The sequence below is a fragment of the Arachis duranensis genome, chromosome 6, assembly GCF_000817695.3.
Source record: "Arachis duranensis cultivar V14167 chromosome 6, aradu.V14167.gnm2.J7QH, whole genome shotgun sequence".
NCBI classification, from domain to species: domain Eukaryota; kingdom Viridiplantae; phylum Streptophyta; class Magnoliopsida; order Fabales; family Fabaceae; genus Arachis; species Arachis duranensis.
Genome location: NC_029777.3, coordinates 60,738,727 through 60,749,858, shown reverse-complemented (window position 1 = coordinate 60,749,858; position 11,132 = coordinate 60,738,727). Strand labels below are relative to the sequence as shown.

At 38.3% G+C, this 11,132-nt stretch overlaps 1 protein-coding gene across 1 annotated transcript; it reads right to left on the bottom strand.

Annotated features, from left to right (window-relative positions):
• Positions 1 to 10,064: 10,064 nt before the first annotated feature.
• On the bottom strand, positions 10,065 to 10,835 carry LOC107493718 (uncharacterized). The gene has a single exon (XM_016114776.1). It carries the CDS (start codon positions 10,833 to 10,835, stop codon positions 10,065 to 10,067), a length of 771 nt encoding a protein of 256 aa, XP_015970262.1.
• Positions 10,836 to 11,132: the final 297 nt, after the last annotated feature.

Sequence of the window (11,132 nt, the reverse complement as noted above, 5' to 3'; positions counted from 1 at the left end):
GCCATCAAATCTTGGGCAAAGTATGGACTATCATATATTGCTGGAAAGCCAGGATGTCTACTTTTCAACGCCATTGAGAGCGCGCCAATTGGGCTTCTGTAGCTCCAGAAAATCCACTTCGAGTGTAGGGAGGTCAGAATCCAACAACATCTGCAGTCCTTTTCAGTCTCTGAATCAGATTTTTGCTCAGGTCCCTCAATTTCAGCCAGAAAATACCTGAAATCACAGAAAAACACACAAACTCATAGTAAAGTCCAGAAAAGTGAATTTTAACTAAAAACTAACAAAAATATACTAAAAACCAACTAGATCATACTAAAAACATACTAAAAACAGTGCCAAAAAGCGTACAAATTATCCGCTCATCATCAGGCACGCGCTCGTAAGGATGGATGATGATGAGTGTCACAGATCATCACATCCATCAGGTTGAAGTATGAATGATATCTTAGAATAAAAATAAGCTTGAATTGAATAAAAGAACAATAGTAATTGCATTAATTCTTGAGGTACAGCAGAGCTCCACACCTTAATCTATGGTGTGTAGAAACTCTACCGTTGAAAATACATAAGTGACAAATGTGTTCATTGGTTTCGGCCCCAGAGAGGGAACCGAGATAACCAAGGCCAAGGTCTAAGGACTAAACGTCCAAAAAATGAAAACACAATAGTAAAAAGTTCTATTTATACTAAACTAGTTACTAGGATTTACAGAAACAAGTCTAAGTGTAGAAATCCACTTCCGGGGCCCACTTTGGTGTGTGCTTGGGCTGAGCTTGAGCTTTACACGTGCAAAGACTTCTCCTGGGGTTAAACGCCAAGTTGTAACGTGTTTTTGGCGTTTAACTCTGGTTTGTGACGTGTTTTTGGCGTTTAACACAAAAACTCATAGTAAAGTCCAGAAATATGAATTTTTCATAAAAACTAACAAAAACATCCCTAAAAGTAGCTAGATCATACTAAAAACTACTTAAAAACAATGCCAAAAAGCGTATAAATTATCCGTTCATCACAACACCAAACTTAAATTGTTGCTTGTCCCCAAGCAAATGAAAATCAAATAGGATAAAAAAGAAGAGACTTAGATGAGCAGGACTTGTAGCTTTTTGCTTCTGAACAGTTTTGCCATCTCACTTTTTCCTTTTAAGTTCAGAATGATTGGCATCTATAGGAACTCTGAGTTCAGATAGTGTTATTGATTCTCCTAGTTAAGTATGTTGATTCTTGAACACAGCTACTTTTATGAGTCTTGGCCGTGGCCCTAAGCACTTTGTTTTCCAGTATTACCACTTGATACATAAATGCCACAGACACATGACTGGGTGAACCTTTTTAGATTGTGACTCAGCTTTGCTAAATTGCCCAGTTAGAGGTGTCCAGAGCTCTTAAGCACACTCTTTTTGCTTTGGATCACGACTTTAACCACTCAGTCTCAAGCTTTTCACTTGGACTTGCATGCCACAAGCACATGGTTAGGGACAGCTTGATTTAGCCGCTTAATCCTAGATTTTATTTCCTTGGGCCCTCCTATCCATTGTTGCTCAAAGCCTTGGATCCTTTTTACCCTTACCTTTTGGTTTTAAGGGCTATTGGCTTTTTCTACTTGCTTTTTCTTTTTCTTTCTTTAAAATTTTTTTTCGCTTTTTTTTTTCACAAGCTTTTTTATTCACTGCTTTTTCTTGCTTCAAGAATCAATTTTATGATTTTTCAGATCATCAATAACATTTCTCTTTTTCATCATTATTTCAATAGCCAACAATTTTAACATTCATAAACAACAAGATAAAAAATATGCACTGTTCAAGCATTCATTCAGAAAACAAAAAGTATTGTCGCCAGATCAATATAATTAAACTAATTTTAAGGATGAATTCGAAACTCATGTACTTCTTGTTCTTTTGTATTAAAAACATTTTTCATTTAAGAAAGGTGAAGGATTCATGGAATTATTCATAGCTTTAAGACATAGTTACTAAATATTAATGATCATGTAATAAAGACACAAAATATAGACAAACATAAAGCATAAAATCGAAAACAGAAAATAAATAGACAAGGAGATTAAGGAATGAGTCCACCTTATTGATGGTGGCACCTTCTCCTTGATGGACCAATGGTGTTCTTGAGCTCCTCTATGTCTCTTTCTTGCCTTTGTTGCTCCTCCGTCATAGCTCTTTGATCTTCTCTAATCTCCTTGAGGATGATGGAGTGCTCTTGGCGTTCCACCCTTAATTGGTTCATGTCATGACTCAATCCTTCTAGAGAAGTGTTGAGTTGTTCCCAATAGTTGTTTGGGAGAAAATGCATTCCTTGAGGCATCTCAGGGATTTCTTGATGATAAGCTTCCTCATGCGTCTCTTGTGATCCATGAATGGGCTCTCTTGTTTTCTCCATCCTCTTCTTAGTGATGGGCTTGTCCTCTTTAATGAGGATGTCTCCTTCTATGACAACTCCAGCTAAGTAGCATAGATGGAAAATGAGATGAGGAAAAGCTAGCCTTGCCAAGGTGGAGGGCTTTTCGGCTACTTTGTAGAGTTCTAGAGAGATGACTTCATGAACTTCTACTTCCTCTCCAATCATGATGCTATGGATCATGATGGCTCGATCCACAGTTACTTCAGATCGGTTGCTAGTGGGGATGATGGAGCGTTGGATGAACTCCAACCATCCTCTAGCTACAGGCTTAAGGTCCAGTCTTCTTAATTGAACCGGCTTGCCTTTTGAGTCTCTTTTCCATTGAGATCCTTCCATACATATGTCCATGAGAACTTGGTCCAACCTTTGATCAAAGTTGACCCTTCTAGTGTAGGGGCGTGCATCTTCTTGCATCATAGGCAAGTTGAACGCCAACCTGACATTCTCCGGACTGAAACCTAAGCATTTCCACCGAACCATTGTAAGATAATTCTTTGGATTCGGGTTTATACTTTGATCATGGTTCCTAGTGATCCATGCATTGGCATAGAACTCTTGAACAATTAAGATTCTGACTTGTTGAATGGGGTTGGTAAGAACTTCCCAACCTCTTCTTTGGATCTCATGTCGGATCTCCAGATACTCATTTTTATTGAGCACGAAAGGGACCTCAGGGATCACCTACTTCTTTGCCATAACTTCATAGAAGTGATCTTGATGGAGCTTTGAGATGAATCTATCCATCTCCCATGACTCGGAGGTGGAAACTTTTGTCTTCCCTTTCCTCTGTCTAGAGGTTTCTCCGGTCTTAGGTGCCATAAATAGTTATGGAAAAATAAAAAAGCTACGCTTTTACCACACCAAACTTAGAATGTTGCTGGTCCTCGAGCAAAGGAAGAAAAAATAGAAGAAGAAGAAGAAGAAAATATGGAGGAGATGGGGAGATGTGTATTCGGCCAAGGCGGGGAAGGGAGGGTTGTGTTGTGTGAAAATGAAGAAGGATGAAGGGGTTTATATAGTGGAGGGAGAGAGTAGTGGGTTCGGTCATTTAGGGTGGGTTTGGGTGGGAAAAAGATTTTAAATTTGAAGGTAGGTGGGGTTTATGGGGAAGAGTGGATGGATGTGAGTGGTGAAAGGGTAATTGGGAAGAGAGATTGAGGTGATTGGTGGATGATGTTTGGGGAAGAGTGTTTTTGGATTGTGTGACAAAGAGAGAAGGTGAGTTGAGGTAGGTGGGAATCCTGTGGGTCCACAGATCCTGAGGTGATACTGTGTGGTCCACAGATCCTGAGGTGTCAAGGATTTATCATCCCTGCACCAATTAGGCATGTAAAATGCCCTCTGCATACAATCCTGGCATTTAATGCCAGACTGAAGCTTGCTTTTAGCGTTAAACGCCCAGATGTAGCATGTTTCTGGCGTTCAATGCCAGCCTGATGCTTATTGCTGGCATTAAACGCCAGCTTTCCTCAGGGTGCAATCCTGGCATTTAAACACCAGATTGCTGCTTGTTTCTGGCATTCAACGCCAGATTCATGCTCTGTTCTGGCGTTGAACGCCTGCCAGATGCTCCTTACTGATGTTTAAATACCAGTAAGCTCTTCCTCCATGGTGTGCTGTTTCTTCTGCTATTTTTGATTCTGTTTTTAATTTTAGCAATTGTTTTGTGACTTCACATGATCATGAACCTAATAAAACATAAAAGAACAATAGAAATATAGATAAATAAAAATTGGGTTGCCTTCCAATAAGCACTTCTTTAATGTCAATAGCTTGATAGTGAACTCTCATGGAGCTTCACAGGTATTCAGAGCATTGTTGGGACCTCCCAACACCAAACTTAGAGTTTGACTGTAGGGCTCTATTTGACTCTGTATTGAGAGAAGCTTTTCATGTTTCCTCTCCATGGTTGCAGAGGAAGATCCTTGAGCTTTAAACACAAGGTAGTCGCCATTCAATTGAAGGACTAGTTCTTCTCTGTCAACATCAATTACAGCTCCTACTGTGGCTAGGAAGGGTCTTCCAAGGATGATGTATTCATCCTCCTCCTTCCTAGTGTCTAAGATTATGAAATCAGCAGGGATGTAAAGGTCTTTAAGTTTCACTAACATGTCCTCTACCAATCCATAAGCTTATCTTAGTGACTTGTCTGCCATCTCTAATGAGAATGTGGCAGCCTGTACCTCAAAGATCCCAGTTTTTCCATTACAAAGAGTGGCATAAGATTTATACCTGACCCCAGGTCACATAGAGCCTTCTCAAAGGTCATGGTGCCTATGGTACATGATATTAAGAATTTACCAGGATCTTATTTCTTTTGAGGTAGAGTTTGCTGAACCCATGTATCTAGTTCACTAATGAGCTTGGGAGGTTCACCTTCCCATGTCTCATTACCAAATAACTTGGCATTCAACTTCATGATGGATCCTAGATATTGAGCAACTTGCTCTTCAGTTACATCTTCATCCTCTTCAGAGGAAGAATAGTTCTCAGAGCTCATGAATGGTAAAAAGAGGTTCAATGGGATCTCTATGGTCTCTAGGTGAGCCTTAGATTCCTTAGGTTCCTCAATTGGGAACTCGTTTTTGTTCAGAGGACGTCCCAGGAGGTCTTCCTCACTGGGATTCACGTCCTTCTCCTCCTTTGTGCATTCGGCCATATTGATTATATCAATGGCCTTGCATTCTCCTTTTGGATTCTCTTTTGTATTGCTTGGGAGAGTACTAGGAGGGGTGTCAGTGATTTTCTTACTCAGCTGACCTACTTGTGCCTCCAAATTCCTAATGGAGGATCTTGTTTCAGTCATGAAACTTAAAGTGGCCTTAGATAGATCAGAAACTATGTTTGCTAAGCTAGAGGAGCTTTGCTCAGAATTCTCTGTCTGTTGCTGAGAAGATGATGGAAAAGGCTTGCTATAGCTAAACCTGTTTCTTCCACCATTATTAAAGCCTTGTTGAGGCTTTTGTTGATCCTTCTATGAGAAATTCGGATGATTTCTCCATGAGGGGTTATAGGTGTTGCCAAAGGCTTACCCATATAATTCACCTCTGCCATTGCAGGGTTCTCAGGATCAAAGGCTTCTTCTTCAGAAGATGCTTCTTTAGTACTGTTGGATGCATTTTGCAATCTATTCAGACTCTGAGATATCATATTGACTTGTTGAGTTAACATTTTGTTCTGAGCCAATATGGCATTCAGAGCATCAATTTCAAGAACTCCCTTCCTTTAAAGTGTCCCATTACTCACAGGATTCCTCTCAGAGCTGTACATGAATTAGTTATTTGTAACCATGTCAATGAGTTCTTGAGCTTCTGCAGGCGTATTCTTTTGGTGAATGGATCCACCTTCAGAATAGTCTAGTGACATCTTAGAAAGCTCATATAGACCATTATAGAATATATCTAAAATGGTCCACTCTGAAAGCATGCCAGAAGGAAACTTTTTGGTCAACTGCTTGTATCTTTCCTAAGCTTCATAGAGGGATTCACCTTCTTTTTGTCTGAAGGTTTGAACATCCACTCTAAGCTTGCTCAGCTTTTGAGGAGGAAAGAATTTGGCTAAGAAAGTCATGACCAGCTTATCCGAAGAGTTCAGGCTGTTTTTAGGTTGAGAATCCAACCATACTCTAGCTTTGTCTCTTACAGCAAAAGGGAAAAGCATAAGCCTGTAGACCTCGGGATCAACCCTATTGGTCTTAACAGTATCACAGATCTGCAAGAATTCAGTTAAGAACTGAAAAGGATCTTCTAATGGAAGTCCATAAAACTTGTAATTCTGTTGCATCAGAGAAACTAATTGAGGCTTTAGCTCAAAATTGTTTGCTCCAATGGCAGGGATTGAAATGCTTCTTCCATGTAAGTTGGAATTTGGTGCAGTGAAGTCACCAAGCATCTTCCTTGCATTGTTGGCATTATTTTTATTTTTGGCTGCCATGTCTTCTTCTTTTTCGAATATTTCTGTCAAGTCCTCTCCAGAGGGTTGTGCTTTAGCTTCCCTTAGTTTCCTCCTTAGAGTCCTTTCAGATTCAGGATCCACTTCAATAAGAATGTATTTGTCCTTTGCTCCTGCTCATATGAAAAAGAAGAGAACATAAAAGAAGAGGAATCCTCTGTGTCACAGTATAGAGATCCCTTTATGTGAGTAGAAGAAAAAAAGAGTAGAAGAAGGAAAAGAGAAAAAATTCGAACACAGAGGAGAAGAGAGGGTTCAAATTTTTAGATGAAGAGAAGTGTTAGTAAATAAATAAAATAAATAGAAGAAGATGAGAGAGAGAGAAATTCGAAAATTGTTTTTGAAAAATAGATAGTGATTTTCAAAATTTGAGAGAAGAAGTACTATTAAAATTAAAACTTGAAACAATTAGTTAATTAAAAGAATTTTGAAAAAGAAGAAATAATTTTCAATAATTAGAGAGAGAAAAGTAGTTAGGTGGTTTTGAAAAAGATAAGAAAAAAAACAAAAAGTCAATTAGTTAGTTGAAAAGGACTTGAAAATCAATTTTGAAAATATAAGAAGTTAAAAAAATGATTTTGAAATTGGTTTTGAAAAAGATATGATCGAAATTTATTTTGAAAAAGATTCGAAAAGGAAGTTAAAAAGATTTGATTTTTAAAATTAAAATTGATTACTTGACTAACAAGAAACTAAAAGATATGATTCTAGAATTTAAAGATTGAACCTTTCTTAACAAGAAAGTAACAAACTTCAAATTTTTGAATCAATCACATTAATTGTTAGTAAAGTTTTCAAAATTTTGAAATTACTTTTTAAAATTTTCAAAAAAATAATAAGAAAAATGAAAAAGATTTGATTTTTGAAAAAGATTTTGAAAAGATAGGATTTTTAAAATTGAAATCTTGACTTGACTAACAAGAAACAATTTATTTTAAAAATTTTTGACTAAGTCAACCCAAAGATTTCGAAAATTATGAGTAAAACAAGAAAAAGATATTTTTTTTGAATTTTTTTGAATTTTTAATGATGAGAGAGAAAAATACAAATATGACCCAAAACATGAAAATTTTGGATCAAAACCAATGATGCATGCAAGAACACTATGAATGTCAAGATGAACACCAAGAACATTATGAAGATCAAGATGAACATCAAGACTTGTGAAATTTTCAATGCTTAGACACTATGAATGCCAAAATGCATATGAAAAACAACAAAAGACATAAAACAAGAAAATATAGAGATCAAACAAGAAGACTTATCAAGAACAACTTGAAGATCATGAAGAACACCATGCATGAATTTCTCGAAAGAAATGCATAAATTTTAAAAACATGCAATTGACACCAAACTTAAAAATTGACTCAAGACTCAAACAAGAAACACAAAATATTTTCATTTTTTTTATTTGATAAATTTTTTTTTGGATTTTTTTCGAAAACTATTTTTAGAAAAACGAAAAAGAAGAAAAATTTTGAAAAGATTTTTGAAAACTTTTTGAAAAGAAAATTACCTAATCTGAGCAACAAGATGAACCGTCAGTTGTCCAAACTCAAACAATCCCCGGCAACGGCGCCAAAAACTTTGTGCACGAAATTGTGATCTCTAACAATGGCATTCAACGTGGTATGCGCGTCTATAATCTCAGCTCTTTCTTCACAACTTCGCATCACTAACCAGCAAGTGTACTGGGTCGTCCAAGTAATAAACTTTACGTGAGTAAGGGTCGATCCCACAGAGATTGTTGGTATGAAGCAAGCTATGGTCATCTTGAAGGTCACAGTCAGGCGGATTCAAATGGTTATAATGGTTTTCGAAGAGAAAAATAAATAAAGCATAAAATAAAGATAGAGATACTTATATAATTCATTGGTGGGAATTTCAGATAAGTGCATGAAGATACTGTATCCCGTCTGAATCTTTGCTTTCCTACTGCTTCATCCAATCATTCTTACTCCTTTCCATGGCAAGCTGTATGTAGGGTGTCACCGTTGTAAATGGCTACTTCCTATCCTCTCAGTGAAAATAGTCCTCTACGGTTTCCCGCATGGCTAATCAGCTGTTGGTTCTCGATCATGTCGGAATAGGATCCATTGATCCTTTTGCGTCTGTCACTACGCCCCACACTCGCGAGTTTGAAGCTCGTCACAGTCATTCAATCCCTGAATTCTACTCGGAATACCACAGACAAGGTTTAGACTTTCCGGATTCTCAAGAATGCTGCCAATGGGTTCTAGCTTATACCACGAAGACTCTGATCTCACGGAATGGAAGGCTTGGTTGTCAGGCGAGGGCAACCATGCGTCGTGCATCAGGAATCCAAGAGATAAACACTCTAGCTCTTGCTTGTAGAACGGAGGTGGTTGTCAGGCATGCGCTCATAAGGACGGATGATGATGAGTGTCACGGATCATCACATCTATCAGGTTGAAGTAGGAATGATATCTTAGAATAAAAATAAGCTTGAATTGAATAAAAGAACAATAGTAATTGCATTAATTCTCGAGGTATAGCAGAGCTCCACACCTTAATCTATGGTGTGTAGAAACTCCACCATTGAAAATACATAAGTGATAAAGGTGTTCATTGGTTCCGGCCCAAGAGAGGGAACCGGGATAACCAAGACCAAGGTCTAAGAAATAAACATCCAAAAAATGAAAACACAATAGTAAAAAGTTCTATTTATACTAAACAAGTTACTAGGGTTTACAGAAATAAGTCTAAGTGCAAAAATCTACTTCCGGGACCCACTTTGGTGTGTGCTTGGGCTAAGCTTGAGCTTTACACGTGCAGAGGCTTCTTCTGGGGTTAAACGCCAAGTTGTAACGTGTTTTTGGCGTTTAACTCTGGTTTGTGATGTGTTTCTGGCGTTTTACTCCAGAATACAGCATGAAATTGGTGTTGAACGCCAGTTTGCGTCATCTAAATTTGAATAAAATGTGGACTATTATATATTGATGGAAAGCCCTGAATGTATACTTTCCAACGCAGTTGAGAGCGCACCATTTGGAGTTTTGTAGCTCCAGAAAATCCATTTCAAGTGCAGGGAGGTTAGAATCCAACAACATCAGCAGTCCTTTGATAGCCTCCTATCAGATTTTTGCTCAGGTCCCTCAATTTCAACCAAAAAATACCTGAAATTACAAAAAAACACACAAACTCATAGTAAAGTCTAGAAATGTGAATTTTGCATAAAACTAATAAAACATCCCTAAAAGTAGCTAGATCCTACTTAAAACTACCTAAAAACAAGGCCAAAAAGCGTATAAATTATCCGCTCATCACTTATCCATCATGATTGGTTTGTCCATAGCCTCCAGTGGTAGCTCACCATATGAGACTTGTTGATCTTGCTTTTGGGTTTCTTCATATTGTTCTTCCTCTATGACTCCTTGAACCAAAATTTCAATGGTATCCACCATCATGCATTCACTAATGGCTTCCTTGGGGTAGCTCATGGCCTTGAAGTCATTGAAAACCATCTTCTCTTCATTTAATCTCAAGACTAGCTCTCCTTTTTGAACATCAATTATAGCCCCAGCAGTAGCTAGGAATGGCCTTCCTAGGATGATTGATGTGTTGGCTTCTTCCTCCATGTCAAGCACAACAAAATCAGTTGGGAAGATGAATTCCCCCACTTTCACCAATAAATCTTCCACCACACCATGGGAAAATTTAAACGTTTTGTCAGCCAATTAGAGTGCCATCCTTGTTGGCTTGGCTTCCTCTATTCTCATTCTTTTCATCATGGCCAAAGACATAAGGTTTATGCTTGCCCCGAGATCACATAATGTCTTCTCAATGTTCATGTCCCCAATGATACAGGGGATTTGGAAGCTCCTAGGGTCTTTTAATTTTTGGGGAAGCCTCTTTTGTATTATGGCACTACACTCCTCAATGAGCACTAAAGTCTCTTTCTCCCCCCAATTCCTCTTCCTTGTCATGAGCTCCTTTAAAAATTTGGCATAGAGTGGCATTTGTTCTAGTGCCTTAGCAAAAGGTATGTTGATCTGTAGCTTCTTGAAGATTTCTAGGAATCTAGAGAACTGGCTGTCTTTTCCATCCTTTCTCAGTCTTTCTGGGTAGGGTGCCTTCGACACATAAGGATTTAGAACTTGCCTTGGTGAGGATGGTGTGGAGGTCTCTTCCTCCTTCTTGATTTCAAGTTCCTTTGCAATTTCTTCTTCTTGGTGGCTTTGACTTGGGGTTGTTTCTTCCACCACCTTTCCACTTCTTAATATTATAGCCTTGCACTCTCCCCTTGGGTTAGCCATTGTGTCACTATGAAAGGTATGTGTGGACATAGGTATTTGCTTGGATAAGCTCCCTAATTGTGCCTCTAACTTTGAAATTGTTGCCCCTTGATTCTTTATGTTGGATCTGGCCTCTTCATGGTTAACATCTATCTTTTTGTCAGCTTGTAGCTTTCTTTCCAGAATGGTGGAGATAGTTCCGGTCAGTTGCATTGACAATTGTGCTATGGCCACCTCCAATTTTGAGAAACTACTATTGGTTTCACATGGTTGTATGGTGGGGGTTGATGTATCTTGGTGGTAGCTATTGTGTTTTTGCTGTGTGGGGTGATATGATGTGTTTTGTGAGTTGTGGTAGGGTCTGTTGTTGCTTGATTAGTAGTTGGAGTTGTGGTTGTTGTGATGATTGGAGTGATACGGTTTGCGGTCTTGTTGGCTTCCCTACCCAAAATTTGGGTGGTTCTTCCAAACTGGGTTGTATGTTTTTGAGTTTGGATCATATGGTGGTCT